Genomic DNA, 24690 nt, shown 5'->3' with positions numbered 1-24690 from the left:
CCTCCATTACCTGGTCAGAGATGACTACCTCGTGTGTTGTACTTGGTTGAAGAGGCTCTTCAGTTTTTGTAGGAAGAGAGTCCACAATCCAAGTTGCTGAATAGACGATGGAATGGGTCGAGGGGATGATCCTCTTATGGAGCTCTAAGAAGTAGCTGTTAAGGGATGCTCATATTTTTCCTCATCCTCTTGGTTGACAGCAATGGTTGGTATCTGAGGGATGTCACGCATGTATTCAGACTTTGTGATAACTTTTATAGCCTCGAGAGAAGGATGAGAAGGAGGAGCTTCGTTGATGATGGTCCATTCAGAGTCGATTGTTTGCACTTCAGCTATCCCAGGGATATCGGTCAATGGTTGAATTTGTTGTAGCGGTTGCGCTACAATGACTTGCTTTTCTATTGCCGATACTCCTTAAGTAACTACAAAAAGGTTAGAATTAGTAAAAAGATGAGGTGAAGGACTTGGAGTAGTTATATAAGTGAAAATGATATCCACCTAAATCAGAACGGGCGACAAGGGTGATGAATCATCTGTCCACAGCTTAATGATTTTTTATAACCATCACTATCGCTTGAGTAGAAGTTGGAAATGGTGGTGGATTGGGGTGATAAGGAGTAATGTATTTATCATTAACCGGAATGTCAGGATTATTCAACCTTTCCCTATCCTACTACCATTTATTCCAACATTTATTATAATGAGCTTCTTGGTGACGTTTTAGACCTTGTTCATTTTTATTTTTTTGGAATAGTTTTTAACGGAGAGCCCTGGCCAATATTTGGTTTTGAAGTATTTTTCAAATGAAGACATAGCCTCAACTAATGAAGTACCTGATTATTGTCGTCCTTTAGTTGAAATCGGCAGAGGTCGATTTGTCGTTATTAAATGAGAAGGTAGATTAGCACGTGTGAAGACTAGAGTAGGAGGTTACGGGGTTGGGCCAAGAGGAGCTCCTAAGTCAAGGATCCTCTTTGGGGTCGATGGAGATGGTCAATGCGGTGGAGATTTTGGAGGAGCAGGTCTTATCACAATAGCTTTTTGGCACTTTGGTTGAGTAGTTGCCTCGGTTAACCTATTTGGTCTTCGGCTTATTCAATTTTTGGCTAGGAGTTGTGGGTGATTGAGACACTGCTCTTTTCTTTCCTCACAGCTCCATAGAGGAGAAGAGTTGAGTTATAATAACTTGAGGAGATTTATTAACTAGCCTTTTGTAGTGACTCTCCTACCAATTAGAGAATGTGTTATCATCTGAGGTTAATTTGGGTAGATGGGAAGATTGAGAGTCAGACTGGTCGTTTAGAAAGTAGAATGAAGAGAATGATAGAGGTCATTTCGATTGATAATCGGCCAATCGAAAGGAGGTTGGTTGCAAGTTTTCTGAATGAATGGATAAGGAATGCACTGGACAAGGCTGAACTAATGGGCGAGCATGTTTGGATAGTACTGCTCGTTCTTGCCAGTATCTATTGTGTCCCCATAGGGGAGATCCTTGCAAATGAGGTAGCTTTCCCAAGTGAGGTGCATCTAAGATGGTTCCTGGCTATCTTCATCCTCTCATTGATCGGTAAACTAGACTGGACTGAACTCTCTATCATGAAAGGGGGTGAACGACCTACAACGTTTACTTTTATTAAAAGAAAATAATGAGTCCATATACATGGAAAATGTATGGATCTTCTGAGGATAATGAATGATGCGGTGACCATAAGAATAATAAATGATATCGGAATGAATGGGGGTATGTACATGGGAGGGACAAAAATACTCATAAATCCACATATGGAGAAGATATAGAGGTCTTCATCCAAGATACAGACCTTTAGTGGTAATTTCAAAAATACATCTGTACAGGTGACCGAGTACAAAGGTGCCATAGCAAGTTTTCAACCTTGCATAAGCACCTCGGCTAATTGAACATTCTTATTTATGATTTGGATATCATTCACGCAAAGTAAATGTCAGCAGATCTAGAGCAGTAGGAAGGTTGTGTGTTCTTCATAATTGACTAGTCCTTCACGTTTGCGAAACACTTATATGGAGTGTGAATAGGCCTTGTAGGCCTTATTAGCAAATTATCTTGGTTCCTTCCGAGCGAAGCTTAGGAAGATTCCCTTGCCGAAGGGAAGGAGTTAGGTCAAACCTACAATGTCAAAAATTGTTAGATTCATAGAGTTGCATCTGAAAAAGAACATGTTAGTGGATGGGTTCTAGAATGTCGATGCCACTGTTAGAAGAGCAGGGTCCGACGGATATTCGTATGTAGAGAGTTTGATGTACTCATAGATGTCAGAGCTCCTCCAAGTCGTCTCATATTGGAAAGAAACACAATTGAACCAAACGTCCCATTCTAGTAGTGGTTTTGACCAAGATCGAGGGTTTTTTAAAGTGTTGGATGGCTCCGGGATGGATTCAGATTGAATTAGTAAGGTTTTACTTGAGTAGTTGGGAAACAGATGGTCCATCATACTAACTTCATCAATATCAATCCTAGGAAAGAACACTGATCCTACACAATATAGCAGTCTCCAATTAGTGATTTGAATAGTATTTTATTAGAGAACTTAGAAAGAGTGTCTATTACAGGGACCAGGTTGTCTTGATGGAAAGATGGGCCAGAGGACGATGAGACAACCATTGTTATGGTAGGAAAGAAAATGAAAGAGTTATGATTCGGGGTAGGAATGATGAAGAAGGAAGCATGGATTTAAAAAATTGTTTGAAACGTGCTTATATCGGTCAAGGAGATAGAGCATTTATTAGGGCATCATTATTTTTTATTTTGTATGATACAAGTACATGCAGCGCAATGGGGTTAGCCCTTATTTCTTAAAAGGTGGTTAGAGCTAATGTGTAGGGCTACATCGATTAGAGATAGTTGTTATGGCATCGTCATGTATGCCGAAGGACTGTTGCATTAATGAGGGGTCACATATCGCTTTCACATTGTTCCAAAGATGAAGCGACTTGGGGTGGGTTGCATTAATGAGGGGTCAAATATCGCTTTCACATTATTCCAAATATGAAGCGACTTGGGGGGGGGGGCAATGTTCATCTCCATTGTCACCAATTCCTGCGAAAAGCTAATAAAATGAATTACGTGTGATCTTGGTGGATTTGCGGGGTGTACTTGGAGATCTTTGGGGATATACAAAGATGATTCTATGTTAATACAGCTGGAGCACATCGAACGACACCATGTCATCCATTAAGCGGTTGATCGAAGAGTGATAGTGTAGAAGCAGTTTCAGGACAGATCATAGGAGTAGAAACAAAGAAGGTTAAGACGTGTTAAACGGTTATGACAATCATCTGAACATGGGGAGTATTTGGATCTCACACCAACCCAATCAAACCCAATATATCTTTCAATTACCCGTTAATTTAATCAAGTAGCTGATAATATTAGCTGTAATTTGGATCTACGCTCATATCTTGGATTCAATTCTCCATTTAGGAAGGTGTTTTGTAGCTGCTCTTCGTGACCTATTGGAAAGTTTCTTTTCCATTTTTTTCTCTTATCTATATTGAAAAGTCCTTTTATACAAAAGGCAAAAGTGTAACCCATTATTTGAGGACGAACCGTACCCTATGAATATCACATGATCCTTTTTACATATATTTTGAGTGGCTGAACAGTGACCGATCTCAATTGATCTCGGTCATATATTAACATATTTGCGTATCTTGGTGACTAAGGTCATAGTTGTTCGGTTTGAATTGAGCTATATATTCAATTTTAGCATGCATGCACTTGTCACGTGATAGAAACTGCAAATCAAGCATTAACAATGCATACTATCGAGTTGTTATTGCGACCTGCGTTGATGTTTATATATGCCATCCAATCGTTCAAAGGGTCATTCTCACAGTGATAAAGGGAAGGCAGCCTGACCCAAAACTGATGTGGGTCTCAAGCTTAAGGGCATGTATGGTAACATTGAAAATTTTGACTTAATGTGGAATTCGGAAAGCACTCCGCATTTAATTTTGTTTGTTGACACGAAATGTGGAAAGCGCTCTATATGTTTTGGCTGAATTTTTTTTTTCCAGCAATGAAGGTCTAACTTAATGGTGAATGGAGAATGCGCTCCGTGTATTCTTTTTAAAAATTCTAAAATTTCCCTAGACTTTCTCTTTTGCGTAAAATATAACCCAACTTTGAACGTGTGGCACTTTCTTTGGGCCCACTATGATTTATGTGTTAGATCCACATTGCCCATTAACTTTTCTATATTGTCCTAGATCATGATCCTAAAAAATGAGGCACATTCAAACCTCAAGTCGACCACACCATAGAAAGCAGTGGGAATGAAATGACTACCGTTAAAACCTTCTTAGGGTCCACTATGAAGTTTATTTGGCATCTAACCTTTTCATAAGGTCACACAAACCTGGATGAAAGGAAGACACAAAAATCAGCTTGATCAGAGGCTTAGGTGGCCCTAAGAATTTTTTATGGTAGGCACCAACTCCCACTGTTTCTTGTAGTGTGGCCCACTTAAGCCTTGTATCTGACTTTTTTTTTTGTCCTTTTCCCTAAAATGATATGGAAAAATGAATGGATGGTGTGGATAAAACATACGCATCACGGTATGCCCCATAGAGCCCTTTGACAGGACCGTCCATCTCTAGCTAGAATGAGTAGGGGTAGTACGCAATCCCACTTGGATTTGGGGGGAGCAGATCGGGTGAGACCCTGATCCACCGAGGTGGTGGGACCCTTGACTATGGGCCCACTGTGATGTATATGACTACATCCACACCATCCATCCATATTGAAAGCTCATTTTAGGGCATTATCTTAAAAAAAAATAAAAATGAAGCAGCTCCAAATCCCATATGGACTATGGTACAGGAAACATTAGATTGACCAGTAAAAACTTCTTGTGGGCCACAAAAGTCTTGGATCAAGATGATATTTGTGTAGTCTCTTCATCTAGGTGTTTGTGTCCTTATAAATAGGTTGGATGAAAACTAAGCATTTTGATGGAATCAATGAAGTTTTTAATGGTGAGGATTAAATCATGACTGTTTCTTATGGTGTGGTCCGCATCAAATTTGCGTCAGCTTCATTTTTGGGATAATGCTCTAAAATGAACTTTCAAAATGGCTAGATGGTGTGGATTTAAGGTATACACATCATTGTGAGCCCCATAGTCAGGGGTCCCACCCACGGTGGTGGATCCGGGATCTCACCTAATCTGCTCCCAGAATATGGGGGTTTAGCGGATTGTGGTGTGCCACATGCCACCGACCTTGGCCCTAATTGTGGGGCACACCTTGGTGTATGTATCCTATATCCACTCTGTTCATCCGTTTTTTCAAATCATTCTGGAGCATCATACAAAAAATGAAGCAAATCCAATTATCAAGTGGGCCATACCGTAGGAAATAGTGGTGAGTGACCATTAATGGGCCAAAAAAGTTCTAGGCCACATGAGATTTGGATCATCCTCATTTTTGGGATCAATCCCTAAAATGATTTGGAAACAATGGATGGACGGCATGGATAAAACACAAACATTATGATTGGGGCCACACAATACCATCTAATAGCTAAGGGCTACTGAGGTCATTAGTATGCAATCTGGATCCACTGAGGTTGGTGGGACCCTGACTGTGAGGCCCATCATGATGTACGTGACTACATTCATGTTATCCATTCATATTGAAAGCTCATTTTTTAGCATGATCCAAAAAATGAAGTAGATCCAAATCTCATATGGGCCATAGTAAAAGAAAAAGTGGTAAATGAATATTAAAAATTTATTGCGAGCTACAAAACCTTTAGATTAAGATGATATTTGTGTGGTCTCTTTACCTTAACAACAAGTTGTAAATAAACATTTTGATTGAATTCATGAAGATTTTAATAATAGGGATTCAATCATGATTGTTTCATGAGTGCAAATGTGTCAAATTAATATATTCTAGATATTTCAAACATTAGTTAACAAAAAGGTTGCTCCAGATTTAATACTAGGTTTTCGGATTCGGACTTTAGATTCAGATTTAACAAACAGGCACTAAGCCAATCATATTTCTGGTCTTTTTCTTTTTCTTTTATTATTATTATTTTATTAATTTTTATTTTGGGTATGGCCTCAGCGAGTTTTGGATCTGGCTTTTTTTTTTTTTTTTTGGATGAAATCTTAGCTGAAGAAACTGGTGGACGGAGTAGATGTCACACTCGTGCAGTGTAACTTGTGGTTAAACGCAACCGGTTTTCATTTCTCCTATGCCACGCTGGGTCGAACTTTTAAACTCTCCTCGCGCGACTCGCCGAGGCAACTCCGACGATCTAAATGATACTCGTGTAGATGCTATAAAAAGTGGAATGCAGAAACCAAACTCACCGGCCAACGCCAAAACAAGGCAGCAAGATTCGTGCTCCTCCACTCATCGTAGCCTCTCTCTTTCTCTCTGCGATCTTCTCGCTTTTCGAGCCTCCGATCCGAACCCTAGCGCGTGCGCTTTCTCTCTCTGCTTCAGGATCCTGTAATTGCAGAAAAGCCGACCATCTTCATCAGATCTCTCTGAAGAAAACTGATAAAAGACCATCAGATCTCTGCCTCTTTTTGATTTTTTTTTTTTTTCGGTTTCAGTGCAGTAAAACACACCGCGCAATTGAGTTCCTCTCGCGATTCTCGAGAATGCACGGCTTGAAACGGCGAGGCTTCCTAGATTGGCATTCTCGGGTTTTTTTTTGAGCGTCGAATCAGCAGATCGGCTCGAATTTCTGGCTTTTGTTACGTTTTCTCGGGCGGATTGGTGAAGAAGGAGATTGAAATGGCTGGGTTTTTATGAAATTTGGCGATCTCAAGGCTTTTGAGCAACAGATCGGCAGAGGTAGGTTTTCCAGCTCCAATTTTAGAGCTTTTCTGGTCTTTCGAGCGAATCCTGTTTTCGATCCTTGAATTCGAGTAGATCAGACCTCAAAACGGTTGTATTTTCACAGAAAGCAGGGAACTTTTGTGCTTGAATTGGCAGAGTTGCAAGAAATTTAGGGCTTTTGAGCTTTGGATTGGCAGAATCAGGTTTTCTCTGCTTATATTTTTGAACTTTTTGTTTTTTTTTTTTTTTTTTTTGGTTTTATGGCATGATCGCGAGTTTGATCATTGAACTCTGTGAACAGGGCGATTTTGATGATATTAGTGCCAGGAACGATGAGTAACTGGTGATTCCCACCGATTTCTTGTGTTTCTGGTGTGATCTGGTTGCTCTTCCTCTGATTTCGGTGGGCATTGGCGGAATTTGGATTGTTTCGGTTCAAAATGGTGGGGAGGGGCTGCTTCAACTTGGATTGCTTGCTTTATAATATTAGATGTTGATTGCTGGTCCTTTGAGTGGTCAGCTGGTTGATGTGGGAAAAGGCTGAGATCCAGTAAATTTCAGGGATTCTAGTTTTGCATTGTTTCGTGGAGGCAGGTTTGGAGTGGTGTTTGCACATACCATCTTGAGATCTTCGAAGTGGTGTTTGTGCATTCATTGTTCTTGGATGAAGTAAAGCCAGACTTGCTTGTTGTTACTATCAAACAATACACTGCAAGTTCATAACTTCGATAAAATGTTCTAAAGAACGGGAAGATGATAGCAGTCCAGCTAGTGTGAATCGATGAACTGAAATGGGGTGTCTAGATGGGACGGGTTGTCCTTTCCAGCAAAATAAAGTTCAAATTCCTCCTGCTGATTTGTTTTGGCCGAGGACAGAAGGGAAAGAGATTTGCTGCTGATCACCGATTTTTGTCTGTGATCATTGGAATTTTCAGAGTTCCCTTTTCCCTTTCTCAAATGTGTTCATTGAGAGGTTCTTTATGACTTCCGGCCAGCCTTTGCTATCATCGTCTTTTCATGCTTCAGATCCTTCATCCGGGTTTCCAACACCACCTTCAAATATCAGCTCTTTTAGCTGCCTCTGCCACACTGCTTCCTCTGCCTCTTCCAATTTTGAGGATGCTCTTAGTCATTCCATAGATATAAAGGATGGTGACCCTGTCGCTATTGAAGATAAGGTTTGTAGTCAGACAATTGCAGTAGAGTCGGATTCTGCTGTGACAACAGATCAATTCCAGCCAGTCGACTCCCAGCTCTTTCAGCAGTTTCTGCTGGAATGCCCGCGGCAAGAAGTCAAAAGGGTGTTATCTTGGGGTACAATGGAGGTGCATAACAATTCCACGTCATTTGAAATTTCTGGTACTTCTTTGGGGCAGGAGAAGTTGAATAAATCCCAGCGGATACACCACAAGAGCATGCAATTTGAAGATGCATTTTCTTCTGAAGAAAATCCAAGACTAATTTATATTAATGACCCTAGGAGGACAAATGACAAATACGAGTTCACAGGGAATGAGATCCGAACCAGCAAATATACTATAATCACTTTCCTGCCAAAAAATCTGTTCATCCAATTTCATCGGGTTGCTTATTTGTATTTCTTAGCAATTGCTGCTCTGAACCAGCTACCACCTCTTGCCGTCTTTGGAAGGACTGTGTCTCTTTTCCCACTCCTCTTCGTGCTTGTTGTCACGGCCATTAAAGATGGCTATGAAGATTGGAGAAGGCACAGATCGGACCGGAAAGAGAACAATAGAGAGGCCCGAGTTCTTCAATCTGGTCGGTTTGTGATGAAGAAATGGAAAAAGATAAGAGCCGGTGAGGTCGTGAAAATATGTGTGGACGAAACGATTCCATGTGACATGGTTTTGCTGGGCACGAGTGATCCAAATGGCATCGCATATATTCAGACAATGAACTTGGACGGTGAGTCAAACCTAAAGACAAGGTACGCCAGGCAAGAAACGACTTCTACAGATTTCGAAGGGGGTACCATTTCAGGGCTTATAAGATGCGAGCAGCCAAACAGAAATATTTATGAATTTACTGCCAACATGGAATTCAATGGCCATAGAGTTCCTCTCAGCCAATCAAACATCATTTTGCGTGGTTGCCAGTTGAAGAACACGGATTGGGCTGTTGGAGTTGTTGTATATGCCGGGCAGGAAACAAAGGCGATGTTGAACAGCACGGCGTCCCCTTCTAAAAGAAGCAAATTGGAAAATTATATGAACCGGGAAACCATGTGGTTGTCGGTTTTTCTCTTTGTCATGTGTGCTGTAGTGGCACTTGGTATGGGGTTGTGGCTTGAGCGCCACAAGGATCAGCTTGATACTTTGCCTTACTATAGGAGGATCTACTTCAAAAATGGGCTAGACAATCGGAAGACATACAAATATTATGGGCTTGTAATGGAGATATTTTTCTCGTTTTTGAGTTCTATTATTGTGTTTCAGATCATGATACCAATATCTCTGTATATTACAATGGAGTTGGTCCGGCTGGGGCAGTCGTATTTCATGATCGAAGATGCGCAAATGTATGACAGTAGCTCTGACTCAAGGTTCCAGTGCAGATCATTGAATATTAACGAGGACCTCGGTCAAATACGTTATGTATTTTCTGATAAGACGGGGACGCTGACTGAAAACAAGATGGAGTTCCGGAAAGCCAGTATCAATGGAAAGAATTATGCAAGCCCCTCACACACGACTGATCATCCGTTGCAGGAGATAACAAGTGCTGGTATGTCCTCTATTTTTTTTCCCGTGCAGTTTCTCCAGGAGTCCTTTCCTGGCATGATCTTGTTAATTTGGTTGGAACACCAAATTTCAGGCTTTTAAACACATGATAGGTGAGATATGCTAAATGTTAATTCTAGTACCAGTGTGTAGTGTGTACTTGCTTCGGTACTTTTGGGTTGGGGATTTTTTTTTTCACTTGGACCATTTTATACTAAATCACAATAATTAAAGCAGACAATTAAATAATTGATCAATTGCTTGATTTGCTTAAGCAACTCATTTGCTCCCTAAAACCATTCCCCCCGGCCCCCTCTTGAAAAAAATTGCTTTACTTAATGCAATCACCGTTAGCCTTATCATGCTGGAAATGATCATTTCTGAAAACCTAACTTATTTGTGTCTGCTTACATTACATCTACATGCTCCAGACTTTGGTGTAGGTATCAGTGCTAACCACTGGTATAATATATCTAAAACTTGTATCAACAAGGATGGGGTACTTGGTGAGCACTTTTTTTTTTTGACTCAATAACCAATGTGTTGGGTGTTATTGTGTCAGTGTTTGTATCATAGCCACAACGATGATTCAGAATTTGTGCTAACAAATATGGAAAACTAATAAAACGGTTAAATACAAAAAAAATTATATACAGATTTTTCCATTTAATTGCCTGCCCTTTGGGCTATGGACTGAAAGCTGCCTGCCTTTAAAATATTTAAAGTTTACTGCCCACTATTTTCACCATCAGTCCAAAAACCTTCTGCCGTAAGTGTCGTGTAGATTTTGAACATTGTGTTTTCATATTGACAATAATATCCCTTCCCAACTAATGTAGACACCTCTCGTAATGTCCTTGCATGCAATTGACCAATCTAGGTGGGGCCACCTTCATGATGTTTGTGACCAATGTGTTCTGTATCTGTTACGATACGCCTGTAAAGGCTGATATGTATAGGTAACGGCCATGACCGTTATGCGATACGGAGGTGAAACGGGGCAGTTGGTTTTTTGGGACCGTATTAGCTATTACGGGGCATAATGACTGTTACCCCTGTAACGGTTGAAAAACGGCCACATTTAAAAAAAATAAAAATAAAAATTTATATCCGCCTCATTTTTTCACTTTTCTCATTCTAAAAACTCTCCTAGATTATTTTACAATAGATTTCGACCACTCTTGCTATAGTTTTTAATATTAAAATCATAGATCGAAATGATTTGAGTGAATAGAAGTTCTGAAGGCCTTTTAAAAAAAAAAAAATTGAAAAATTAATATTTATGCCCCTTTTTTCTATGCTTGATTGTGATTTGTAAGCATTAGAGACATATGATCATGTTCACAAATTCACTAGAAAGCCCAATACAACACCCTCACCAAAAAGTGGACTGTTACACTACCGTAGACATGTTCTAAACAAAAAATGAATACATATTTGGAATATTTACATTATTTTGGATTTTCTAGATATTTTTTCAGATTTTTTCCGGCAAAAGAAAATTCTCAACCATTACAGGGGTCGTAATGGTTGTTACACCCTTTTATCGGCCAGTACGACCAATACCTGTATCGGTAGTAGTGGTGATCGTTATGACCACCGATACAGAATACCTTGTTTGTGACAAATCCACCCCCATCCTCCAGTTTTACCAAGTCATTTTATGGCCTGGGCAAAAAATGAAGTCAGATGCAAAGCTCAAGTGGGGCCCATTGTAGGAAAAAGCGGGATGACAAATGCCTACTGTTGAAACCTTCCAAGGTCCAAAATGATGTTTATATGCCATCCAAATCGTTCGTAAGGTTTATCAAACTGTTCATATGGTCATTCCCACCTGTATGAACTTAAAACACAAAACTAGTAGCCTAATTCAGAACTTTAATGTCCCCACTAATGTCGCAATGGTGGGCTTTCAATAGCCAGTGTTTCCAGCCATGTGGCCCACCTGAGTTTTGGATATGCATAATTTTTGGGCCTATGCCCTAAAATCATTTGAAGAAACTAGTGGACGGATTGGATTTTTCTCAAACATCATGGTGGGCCACAACATCTTGGATGCATGGCTTTTGATACTAGCACAAAGATAGATAGATAGCCAGAGACCTCTCATAATGTCATTTCATGCAATTGACAAATCTAGGTGGGGCCACCTTCGTGATGTTTACGACAAATCCACCCCGTCACTAGTTTCATTAGGTCATTTTATGGCCTTGTGCCAAAATTTGAGGCAAATCCAAAGCTCAAGTGGGTCCCATGACATGAAAAAGGTGGGACGGCAAATGCCTACTGTTGAAATCTTTTGGGGTCCAACGTGATGTTTATATGCCATCAACATCGTTGATGAGGTTTACCAAACCATTCATAAGGTCATTACCACCAGTATGAACTTAAAACACAAAGAGTAACCTGATCCAAAACCTTTGTTGCCCCCACCCAATGTCTTAATGGTTAGTGATCAATACCCACTGTTTCTAGCCATATAGCCCATGTGAGTTTTGGATCTACATCATTTTTGGGCCCACACCCTAAAATCATCTGAAGAAACTGGTGCACGAACTGGATTTTTCTCAAACATCAGTGGACCATCTTGGCGTGCCCAAAAATGAAGCTGATCTGAAATGCAGGTGAACCACACTGCAGGAAACAATGTTCATTGAACGCCCACCATAAAAAAATTCCTAGGGCCCGCCGTAATGTTTACTTGCCATCTAACTTGTTGATAAGGTCACATGAGACCTGGATGAAGGGAAAAACACAAATATCAGCTCGATCCAAAACTTCTGTGGCCCCCAAGAAGTTTTCAATGATAAAAATCATAGTTGTTTCCAGTGGTGTGGTCCACCTACATTTCAGACCTGTTTCATTTTTGGGCTCATGGCCTAAAATGAGCTGGCAAAATGGATGGGCGGCGTGGATCAAACACATACATCATGGTGGGCCCCATTGAAACTTTTGCACGCTCAATGTCGCGTCACCCATTGAAATGAGGTATATGAAAATAGGAGGTCATGATGGGCAAATCTGATTTTTTTTTTTTTTCACATGTTAATAGCGCTTTTCCATCATGTGTTGTTAGTAAAAGGTAAAGTAGCATTTTTTTCATCGTATTTGCAAAATGTAGGTGGTTTACTTTAAATATTTTAAAAGCAACCGGTCTTCGGTCCATAGCCCAGAGGGCAGGCAGTTAAATGGAAAAATCCCTTGTATATAAAAATAATATTGACTATCATGCTATTTAACGTGTTTCTGTTTGGTGATTAAAGTCTGATAGTGTGATATTATGATTTTTATTTATTTATTTTTTGTGGAATCTAACTCTTAGCTGTTTGTGTATTTATCTATTTGCGAATTACAAGATCTATGTTGTATGTGGCTGCATTGGTAGAGAAATAACCCTATACTGATAAATTGACAATTGGGGCTGGGTGGTATCCTCATTCCTTTTGGAAGACTGGAACACACATTTTCATACTTTGTTTCTTTTGCTCCCAAGTTTTCTTTAGCCAATGTTAAACGCCTGTGATGTAGGCCATGACCCACCTAGGCCCGCCCAACAATGATGTAGGCCCATAGCCCACTGTAGGGCCAACATGTGCTATTTTTAGATTGTTTATTTATAGATTTGGGAGCTTAAATCAAGGATTGCAATTTACTAATTTTGGAAGTACACGGGTTGTTTTGAAGATATGATTGAAGATATAAGGGGAATGTCATTGAAGGTATGGGGCTTGATTTGAAATAAATAATGATTAATTTGAAATCAATTTTTTAGCTGGGGAGGATTTTCATTAAAGATTCATTTAGGGCCTGTTTGGATTCGTGGTAAGTATGGGAAATAAAATAGGAAATTGTTTCTTGTGAAACTCACTTTGCATTGTTTGGTGAGTCTTTTTTTTTTTTGGTGGGAAATTGTGGTAAATGGTCCTGTTTCTTGTGAAACTCACTTTGCATTGTTTGGTTAGTCTTTTTTTTTTTTTTTTTTGGTGGGAAATTGTGGAAAATACCATTTCCCACTTTCTTTGTAGGAAAATAAATGCACTTATTTTCCCATCTCCACCCCTAAGAAATGCATTTTCCCACGGTGGAAGGAAAATGGATTTTTCAATGGTTAAAGCCTAAATGCATTACTATCCGTGTTCAATCGCCTCACATGTGCCACATGTGCCAAATGAGACATTGTCCATCTTCAATCATGCCCCACACGTGCCACTATGCTACATGTGCGACTATCCATCTTATCTTATTCCCCACATGTGTAAAGAGCCCCCAATGTGCTAATGTACCACATATGTCACCATCCATCTTCTCTTGCACCACACATGTGCTATTGTACCATATGTACCACCATTCATCTTACTTGTGACCCACATGCGCAATGCACCCTACATGCACCAGTGTGCCACACATGCAATTTTCCATCTTCAATTCTCCAAATATGCCTGTGCTAATGGTGCCAATTTGCATAAGTGTTATCATCTAGCGTTATTGCCTACATGTCAAATGTGCCAATGTATGTCTTGTGCCACCGTACAACTTCAAACACCTCACATGTGCCACACGTGGCACAATTTAGCTTCAAGTGCCCACATATTTTGTGTATGCCGCATGTGCTACAATGCATCTCTAAGCATCCCACATGCGCCACATGTGCTAATCTCTATAGCATCCCACATGTGCCACATGTGCTAATCTAGCACATGTTAGTGACTACCTAAATTTTTTTCAAGAAAAGTTTTTTGTTTTGCCAAACAACAAAATTGAAAATAGATTCTAAATTCTACGAAAATCTTGTTAAAAAACAACCAAGGGAAACAATATTTAATTTCCCCCAGTTTCTTGGAAATAAGGTTTCCGAAGAAACACTCCTTTCTCATGCTTTTCAAGAATCCAAACAGGCCCTTAAGGTCTATAAAAGGGATGGTGGTGTAGGAGTTAGTCATTCTATTTATTATTATTATTATTATTTTAAAACGTGAGTTCTTTTCTTAAGCATTGTAAGTAGATGTTTTGAAATCAATGAGGTTATTTCTTCCTCTCTGCTCATATTATTGTTAGTGTAATTCTTATCCATTGCTTTGTGATTCGGTGTCAATATCTCATTGACTTGATAACCGGGTTACACCATTTTGGTATCGAAGTGTGTCGATTTTAGGGATTTTTTGACCCTACGTCATTCCCAATGGCACTGGAAGGGGTGGCATAAGAAGAGTCACAAGTCGCTCAATTGATCCATGCACCCACAATGCGGGTAGATTAACTCATGTATGCAGTAGGCAACCTTACCAAATGTAGGAGCTTTGGTATGGAGGGAATTCAGAGACCGAAGTTGGAGCATGTGGACACGTAGGGGAAGGTCCCCACCAAAGTCTTAACTAATAGCAGGCGACCTTGGCTTATGAAGACATCAATGATCGAATCCTTCGATTATTGGAACGTGGCAGACAGCTTGGAATTCAAGTAGAAATTCCAGAAACGACGAAGAGATCCTTGGAGTCAAAGGAAAAGTTAACATATGAAGTGATCGTTGCATTAATATTGGACCTACACTTGAATTCACTAATAGATCAATTGATAGATTCACAGATAGTAGTAGTCACATCAATAGACATGCCAATAGGTCTCAACCCTCAAATTGAAGAACCTTTGCGAAAGATGACAGTGGCATGAAAAATGGGGCAAATGTCGCAAGATCCATAAAGAACTTTAAAGTTACAACAAACTAGTTGGTACCCACAAAAGCGTAAGTGAAAGAGACATCATCTACAGTGGGCTCTAATAAAAGTTGTGCTAAGCCGACGCTTAGGGTTGCATCACTAGCTTCCACCAAAGAAGAAGATTCATCGTAGAGGTGGTACAAGTCCAAACGTTTATATTGGTTTCCAATTTGATGATGAGTTCTTTTAAATCCGTGGAGAATTGATCTAGGTCATGTCCCACTTGGGCAACGACCCACTTAGGCCCACCATAGGGCCAAGCCTAACAATGATGTAGGCCCACAACCCACTGTAAGGCCCAACATGTGCTATTTTTGGACTGTTTATTTATGGATTTGGAGGCTTAAAAAGTCAAGGATTTCAATTTACTAATTTCGGAAGTATGGGGGCTGATTTAAAGATGTGATCGAAGATATGAGGAGGATGTGATTGAAGATATGAGGCTGATTAAAGATGTAATTAGGATTATTTTCTATATTTGCTATTAGGCTTTTACCATCTTTAGTAGATTAGATTGATTTAAAATCAATCTCTTAGTTGGGGGGATCTTCATTAACGATTCATTGAGGGTCTATAAAAGGGGTGGTGGTGTAGGAGTCAGACATTCAAAATTTTTTACAAGTGTGAGTTCTTTTCTTAAGCAGTGTAAGAAGTAGTTTGATATCTACAAGGTTATTTCTCCCTCCGTACTCCAATATTCTTGTGAGTGTAATTCTTGTTTGCTTCTTTGCGATTCGGTGTCAATTTCTTATTGATTCGATGATTGGCTTGCACTATTTTGCTATCAGAGCAGGTCGTCTTTAGGGATTTTTTGATTCTATGCCATCTCCTAATGGCATTGGAAGGGGTGACACAGGAAAAGTTCGCGCAAGTAGCTCAATTGATCCATGCACTCACAGAGCAGGTAGATCAATTCACACATGCGGTAGGCAACCTCACTAATCGAGTGGGGGAGCTCTAGCATGGAGGCAATCCAGAGACTCTAGTTGGAGCATGTGGATACGTAGTGGAAGGTTTCCACCAAAGTCCTAACCAACAACAATCTACCTCGGATTATGAAGACACCAATGATCGAATCCTTCGATTGTTGGAATGTGACAGAGAGTCCGGAATTGAAGTAAAAATTCCGAAAATGATGAAGAGACCCATGGTTTCAAAGGAAAAGTTGGCATACGAAGTGATCGATGCAGTAGAATTCACCAATTGGTCAATTGATGGATCCACTGATAGTGGCAGTCACACACATTAATAAACATATTAATAGGTACCAACCCTTAAATTGAAGCACCTTTGCAAAAGATGACGGTTGTATAAAAATGGCGAAATGTTGTAGGATTCATTAAGAACTTTAAAATTACAACAAACAAGTTGTCACCTAAAAGCGCAAGCAAAAAAGACATCATCTACGGTGGGCTCCAACAAAGGTTGTGCCTAGCTGACGCTTGGGGTTACACTCCTAGCTTCCACCAAAGAAGAAGATATCCTGTAGAGGTATTACAAATCCAAATGTTAAAATTGGTTGCCAATTCGATGACGAGTTCTTTCAAAGCTGGGGATAATTGATGAAGTTCATAGCCTACCTAGGCCCACCATAAGGCCTAACAATGATGTAGGTCCACACCCACCGTTGGGCTTAGCATATGTTATTTTTGGACTGTTTATTTATAGATTTGGTGGCTTAAATTAGGGATTGAAATTTGCTATTTTTGGAACTATGGGGGCTGATTTGAAGATGTGATTGAAGATAGGGGACTGATTTAGAGATGTAATTAAGATTATTTTTTATATTTGCTATTACTATTATTAGGCTTTATCCATCTTAGGTAACTTAGATTGATTTGACATCAATTGAGCTGCTTGCGTGAACTCTTCCATGTCAACCCTTTCGATGCCATTAGGAGATGATGTAGAGTCGAAAAATCCCCAGCTCTGATACCAAAATGGTGCATATCTTTCCACCTGAAGTACAAGTGGTGCGGAAGACATTTTCTCACAACCATCACCCCTCATCACTTTGGCCATTAGTCTATTAGTTATGACTGCACGATTTTAGTCATCTAGAGGGCATGGGCTATAACCTTACCTTCAGAACCCAAATTCACTACTTGTTGTGATTTCCTATAGCATCTTACATGTTGTGGCTTTAGGATGATTCTGGTCTTTTTCATTGTTATTATTATTATTATTATTATTTTGAATTGTCAGAGATGTGTCCCAGATGGCTTTATCCCTTTGCATGCAGAAGGATATTAAATGGTGTGTGATCATTGATGCATGCGTGTATCAGCAGTCCAATGGTATAATCAGGAGGAAATTTTATACATGCCCTATATCTTTTGATATGTTCATCCCTTTTTCTGCTTTTGGGATAGTGATGAGGACATCGTGCACACGCGCGCCCGCACAACACCACCCCTATGCACGTACGTACGCAAAAGGAGGACCCCACCATCGATCTGGCTCGATGACGACGTCTAGAGAGGGTCTCCTGGATAGAAAAGTTTTGGTTCAAAAAAAGTGGGCCCGATAGTCAAGAAAAGCCCATCATGGGATCTCATGATCGTGGCCCACTCGTCGGATTGATTTTCTATTTTAGGTTTTGCTTATTGTTATTATTTAGAACATCGTGAACGCTTTAGATTTCTCTGTTTGGTTTTTATTTTAGTTTATTTCATCGCCAAGTAATAGGTTGCGCACATGTGCGAGTTTTTGGGGTATAGGGTTTTCCCCTATAAATAGGCACCCCTTGTAGTTCGCCTAAAAGAAGTGAAGGAGTCGAAGTCTAAGTCCAAACCGCTCCATATTTTGAATGCCAAAGACTTTGAGCGAGAGACGGAGGTGGACTCGATGATATATGCCCTTGTGGCTAGGGAGAGTGTACCAGAGACTAAAGTAGAGTTACCCACTGAGGCCATTCAGGTAGTACATGAGTTTCGTGATGTCTTTCCTGATGATTTACCGAATGAGCTTCCCCCTATGAGGGATATACAACATGCCATTGATTTAATCCCTGGGGCAACTCTACCAAACCTCCCGCATTACAGAATGAACCCAAAGGAGCATGCTGAGTTGAAGAGGTAGATTGATGAACTCCTAGAGAAGGGTTTCATTCGAGAGAGCATGAGTCCGTGTGCCGTGCCCGCCCTTCTTACACCTAAGAAGGATGACACATGGAGAATGTGTGTTGATAGTAGGGCCATCAACAAAATCACAGTCAAGTATCGGTTTCCCATACCGCGTTTTGATGACATGCTAGATATGATGGCCAATGCTACTATCTTCTCAAAAATTGACCTCAAAAGTGCGTATCACCAAATCCGTATACGCCCTGGTGATGAGTGGAAGATGGCCTTCAAGATGAAGGATGGGCTATATGAGTGGCTAGTTATGCCTTTTGGGTTAACTAATGCCCCAAGCACTTTTATGCGTGTGATGACCCAAGTGTTGAGACCCTTCATGGGGAAGTTCCTTGTCGTATACTTTGATGATATCTTGATTTTTAGCATGACTAAGGAGCAACACCTCAACCATTTGAGGCAGGTTTGTGGGATCCTTAGGGTCGAGAAGTTGTACGCTAACCTAAAAAAGTGCGCGTTCTTGTCTAGTTGTGTGATCTTCTTAGGTTTTATTGTGTCAGCTGAGAGCGTATCGGCGGATCTTGAGAAGGTCCAGGCCATCGTTAATTGGCCTGAACCCCGTAATATTCATGAGATGCGCAACTTTCATGGCTTAACCTTTTTTTATAAGCGGTTCATTCGAAGCTTTAGTTCCATTGTGGCTCCCATCACGGAATGCATAAAAAAAATGAGAGTTTCAATGGACAAAGGCCGCCTCAAAGGCCTTCAAGGAGATAAAGGTCAAGATGACCGAAGCTCTAGTCATGCGACTTCCAGATTTTTCAAAAGCTTTTGAAGTCGCATGTGACGCGTCAGGAGTGGGTATAGGAGGAGTACTTAGCCAGGCAGGGCACCCTGTCGCCTTTTTTAGTGAGAAATTGAATGAGGCGAAGCAAAGATATTCCACCTATGACAAGGAATTCTACCCGGTAGTGCAATCATTACGCCATTGGCGACATTACCTATTACCGCAAGAATTTGTTTTGTTCTCAGATCACGAGGCCTTGAGATACTTGAACTCTAAGAAGAAATTAAGCCCCGGGCACGCTAAGTGGGTTCAATTCCTTCAAGAGTACACTTTTGTGCTTAAGCACAAGGCCGGTGTAGAGAATAAGCCTGCCGACGCGTTGAGTCGTCGAGTCGCATTACTCAACTCCATGAGCGTTGAAGTTACGGGCCTTGAGTACGTCAAAGAAGAGTATTCTGAGTGTCCAGATTTTGGAGTTGTGTATACGTCTTTATTAGAAAGTCCGTCAGGAGCTAACAATGAGTATATGATTTTGGACGGATATTTGTTTAGGAGTGAGGCTTGTGCATACCACGCACCTCCCTTCGCGATTTTCTTGTCTGGGAGTTACATTCAGGGGGGGTCGCGGGTCATTTCGGTCGTGACAAGACCATTGCCCTAGTGGAGGAGAGGTTTCATTGGCCAAGCCTCAAGCGGAAAGTAGCCAAAATTATAGAGCAATGCCGTGCTTGTCAACTAGCAAAGCAGTGGAAAAAGAATACAAGATTATATACACCTTTGCCAGTCTCATTCATCCCTTGGCAGGACATCAGTATGGACTTCGTGCTTGGACTTCCCAAGATTATTCGAAAGCATGACTCCATATTTGTTTTCATGGACCGTTTCTTTAAAATGGCCCACTTCATTCCTTGTTCTAAGACCTTCGACGCATCTCATGTTGCCAAGCTGTTCTTTAGTGAGGTCGTCAAACTGCATGGGTTACCAAAAATCATAGTGTCTGACCGTGACGTGAGATTCATGAGTTACTTTTGGAAGACACTATGACACATGATGAATACTAGGCTCCAATTTTCTTCTGCCTACCACCCTCTGACCGATGGCCAGACTAAGGTGGTTAATAGGAGCCTAGGGAGTTTACTTCGATGTTTAGTGGGGGAGCATACCAGGACATAGGACGCCGTACTACCCATAGCCGAGTTTGCATACAATAGTTCTGTCAATAGGTCCACAGGTATAAGTCCTTTTGAAGTCGTTACTGGTTACAGGCCTAAGAAGCCTATTGATCTTATCCCCATGTCATTGTCTCATAGGCCATCAGAGTCTGCAGAGTCTTTTGCACATCACATATATTCATTGCATCAAGAAATCAGGCGAAAGATCACTACTAGTAATGAACATTACAAATTTTCTGCAGACCAACATAGACGTTTCAAAGAGTTCAATATTGGGGACTTTGTGATGGTCCGCATCAGGCCCGAGCGGTACCCTCCAGGAGTTGTTCGTAAGTTACACGCGCGTAGCGCTGGGCCCTTCAAAATTATAAAGCGAAACAATCTCAATGTGTATGAGGTAGATCTTTCACTTTCCATGGGAATTAGTTCCACATTCAATGTGGAGGATCTAGTTGCTTTTCAGGGACCTACCGATACTTTGTTCGGCCCTTCGCCCACCCATCCTGATTCTCCAGACTTACCCTTTGATCTATAGCCTCTTCCCGACTTTTCATCCAGCCTCTGCCTCCCATACCTAGCCTTCACACACCCAGAGAGGAAATAGAGGATATCCTGGACCATGCGATAATTTTCACGTCGGATGGCGGGTTTCAGAAATACCTAGTTAAATGGAAGTCACGTCCAGCTTCAGACAGCACGTGGCTCACTGAGGAGCTTCAGAGACTTGATCCCGATATCCTATAGCGGTTCAGGAGTTTTATTTCGCCAGTGGCGAAATCTTCGCAGCCAGGGAGAGTTAATGAGGACATCGTGCACACGCACGCCTGCACACCACCACCCCTACGCACGTACGTACGCAGAAGGACCCCACCATCGATCTGGCTTGATGACGACGTCCAGGGAGGGCTTCTTAGATAGAAAAGTTTTGGTTCAAAAAAAGTGGGCCCGATAGTCAAGAAAAGCCCATCATGGGATTTTATGATCGTGGCCCACTCGTTAGATTGATTTCATATTTTAGGTTTTGCTTATTGTTATTATTTAGAACATCGTGGACGCTTTAGATTTCTCTGTTTGGTTTTTATTTTAGTTTACTTCATTGCCGAGTAATAGGTTGCGCACATGGTGCGAGTTTTTGGGATATAGGGTTTTCCCTATAAATAGGCACCCCTTGTAGTTTTTTTGATTCATTCAAGTTTAATAAAAATTCCTGCTTTATTTTTCTGCTCTCTTCGTGAGTTGTGGAAGAATTCAAAAGTGGGTGCGAAGCCCTCCCTTCTTCGAAGGGCTAACTACCGTGGTGCGAAGCCACATCTATCTCCATCCGCCCCTATCCTCATCCATCCATCTCTCATCTTCTATCATCATTATTGCTTTGAATTTTTCAGCTTTTACAGCTATTCATCTCCCTATAGCCAGTTTTCAAAATCTGGACCTGTAGGATGACTGAAACTTCGGCGGAGCACTACACCTCGACCTTATGTCGGATCGTCATCAAACTTGGAGGGATTGGAGGTCTCCCCTAGCCGACCAAGGCCTAGGTGTCACTTTGGGGAGGCGGGCTTCCATCACACGTGCGACTAGCCCACCCGCACACGCCCTAATTTATTTGCCCTTTTTTTCACCCTAGGGTTCCTTGAATTGCAATTGGGGAATCTCTTGGATTAGGGACTGATTTTTATGCATGTGTGGTTGATTTCTATTTCCCTTTGACATCGTTTGGTTTATAATTTTTATTGGTCCAATTCTAGCTTGTGTCGGCCTGGACTTGCATAGATTCCCCTTTTTAATTGAATGATTTGGATTGTCATGTGGGATGTGGAATTTGTGTAACTGTTTCTGAATTGGTATGATCTAAGCCTGAATTCTTGCATCTCATACTTAAATTTCATGTCCTGCATTAGGTAGTACCAAAAGGTTTGGGCTTGTATCTGAATGGTAGCCAAGGTGCATTTCAACATTGAGGTGTGTGGGTTTGGACCTAGCTTACCTCTTAAAAAATGAAGAAGAGTACCAAATTGCTCTTAAAGAAAGAGTGTATGTGTTAAAAAGAGACGCTACTAGAAAGCAATGCAACGATTTCTGTTGTGTATTTAATTGATTTATTTGAGATGCATAAGCTAGAGTGCCATCACATGCACTTGCACATTGCTCTCTGTCTGTGAACATTCATTTTCTTGGGCATATGCAGATTGATCTGTATATTGGGCATTTGAAAGAGGACAATTTACACGTAGATCATGCTTATCAAGTTCCAGATAATTCTGATTCTGTGCTATCTGCATCTTGTCTCATTTATTTATTGTTTATTTATTTTTCTGCAGAACGAACTGAAAGACAGAGATGGAAACTTAAGTCAGAAATCAATGTTGATTCTGAACTTGTGGCCTTGCTGACTAAAGACTTAGCTGGAGTTGAAAGAAATGCAGCACATGAATTTTTCCTTACTTTGGCAGCTTGTAATACTGTGATTCCAATGGTCACTCAGCGTTTGTCATCTAGTTGTGTGGACAGTGGATTACATGAGGTTGAAGCCATTGATTATCAAGGCGAATCACCTGATGAACAAGCTTTAGTTGCTGCAGCTTCTGCATATGGCTACACTCTCATCGAGCGTACAACTGGGCATATTGTGGTTGATGTCAATGGTGAGAGACTAAGGTAGACTGCTCTCTTATCTTCAAATTTATGGTTACTTATTACCTACCTGCTTATTCTGCTTATGTTTATCCTGATGATTTTTTATTAGCTGAAGTTGAAACCATGTAAACTGTCACACATGGTTGTGAAATTGATTTAGCCAATGCTGTCTAGTGTCTTCTTTTTGTTTGGAGATCATTTTTTTCTCTAGAAACAGAATGCGCATTGATGTTTCTGGTCCATTTTGATACAGGTTGGAGCTACTGGGTTTGCACGAATTTGATAGTGTGCGAAAAAGAATGTCAGTGGTTATTAGATTTCCCAACAATGCGGTGAAGGTCCTGGTAAAAGGTGCTGATAGTTCCATGTTCAATATCCTTGCCGAAGTGGCTGCAAATGCTGACCCCAGAGATGCTGTATCTGTTAATATAAGACATGCCACGCAGAATCATTTGTTTGAATATTCATCACAGGGTTTGCGCACCCTTGTTGTTGCAGCGAAGGATCTTACAGATGAGGAACTTGAGGAGTGGCAGTGTAGGTATGAAGAAGCAAGCACTTCATTAACTGAGAGATCAACAAAGCTCCGCCAGACAGCAGCTCTTATTGAGTGTGATTTAAACCTCCTTGGGGCTACAGCAATTGAAGATAAATTACAAGATGGTGTGCCGGAAGCCATAGAATCCCTCCGGCAAGCGGGAATCAAGGTCTGGGTTCTTACTGGAGATAAGCAAGAGACCGCAATTTCTATTGGTCTCTCATGCAAACTCCTGACTCAGAATATGCAGCACATTATTATCAATGGTACCTCAGAGGAAGAGTGCAGAAATCTTTTGGCTGATGCTAAAGCTAAATATGGAATAAAACCAGCAAAATGCAGGAATAAAAATCTGAAACGAAAAAAGAACGTTGACAGTGAGTATGTTGAAATTCCTGATGACACAAGGACATCTAATGTGTCAGAACCTGCAAATGGATTACAAGGAGTCAGACAAGTTAGAGGTGCCAGCAATGTGTCACAACAACGTCATGCGGGGAAAGCGGCAGGCATGACAAACACTCCACTAGCACTCATAATTGACGGAAACAGTCTCGTGTACATCTTGGAGAAAGACCTAGAACCTGAGGCATGGCTCTTACTATCTTAGTACATTTATTTATAACATAAGAGTGTGTGAGCACACGCACGCAAGATGGAAGGCTGCACTACAAGAATTTGTGGTGAGGGGACCCACTATAGGTTTGTGTGTGTGATGCAGGACAATTAACCACTTGCTCTAAAAGCTCGAACTGTTAGAGTATGACGAATTAATCCCTTTATCTCATAGCCCAGGTCTCACATCTCATGGGTTAGGACCTTGGCCAAACCCCCCCTCGTGGGCCTCAAATCACATGGGTACCGCCTCACACGGGCTGCCCACCCCAAGTATGTCCCCGCATCCCACAGGCTACCTCACTCGAGCCCGGTGTGAAACGCGCATTAATCACCCACGGTGAGGAGTCTCGAACACGAGACCTCCCCCGTGGGCCCTACCCACCCCGAGTGTGCCCCTGCATCCCACAGGCGACCCCACTCGAGCCTAGTGTGAAAATGCCCCTGCATTAGTGTGTGTGTGTGTGTGTGTGTGTGTGTGTGTGTGTGTCATCATCATCACCATCATCTAAGCTTTTATCCCAACTAATTGTGGCTTTTCACATGAATCTTGTTCACGATTCCACTCTATC

General features: G+C 41.1%; 1 protein-coding gene across 3 annotated transcripts in view; it reads left to right on the top strand.

The window, feature by feature from the left end:
* The first annotated feature begins 6252 nt into the window (after positions 1-6252).
* LOC131223868 (phospholipid-transporting ATPase 1-like) overlaps positions 6253-24690 on the top strand; it is a 75213-nt gene continuing 56775 nt past the window's right edge. The window contains exons 1-6 of one of the 3 annotated variants that reach the window (XM_058219397.1): positions 6253-6407; positions 6609-6852; positions 6962-7040; positions 7139-9582; positions 22650-22986; positions 23219-24092. In XM_058219397.1, coding sequence (XP_058075380.1) covers positions 7818-9582; positions 22650-22986; positions 23219-24092 — 2976 coding nt within the window. In that variant the 5' untranslated portion in view covers positions 6253-6407; positions 6609-6852; positions 6962-7040; positions 7139-7817. Of the gene's footprint in view, positions 6857-6961; positions 7041-7138; positions 9583-22649; positions 22987-23218; positions 24093-24690 lie in introns of all 3 variants that reach the window. The other 2 variants (XM_058219399.1, XM_058219398.1) reach the window with 2 other exon arrangements.

Source organism: Magnolia sinica, chromosome 13 (genome assembly GCF_029962835.1).
Source record: "Magnolia sinica isolate HGM2019 chromosome 13, MsV1, whole genome shotgun sequence".
Lineage (NCBI taxonomy): Eukaryota > Viridiplantae > Streptophyta > Magnoliopsida > Magnoliales > Magnoliaceae > Magnolia > Magnolia sinica.
The sequence above is the reverse complement of the archived record's forward strand: the minus strand, read 5'-3'. Positions and strand labels throughout refer to the sequence as shown.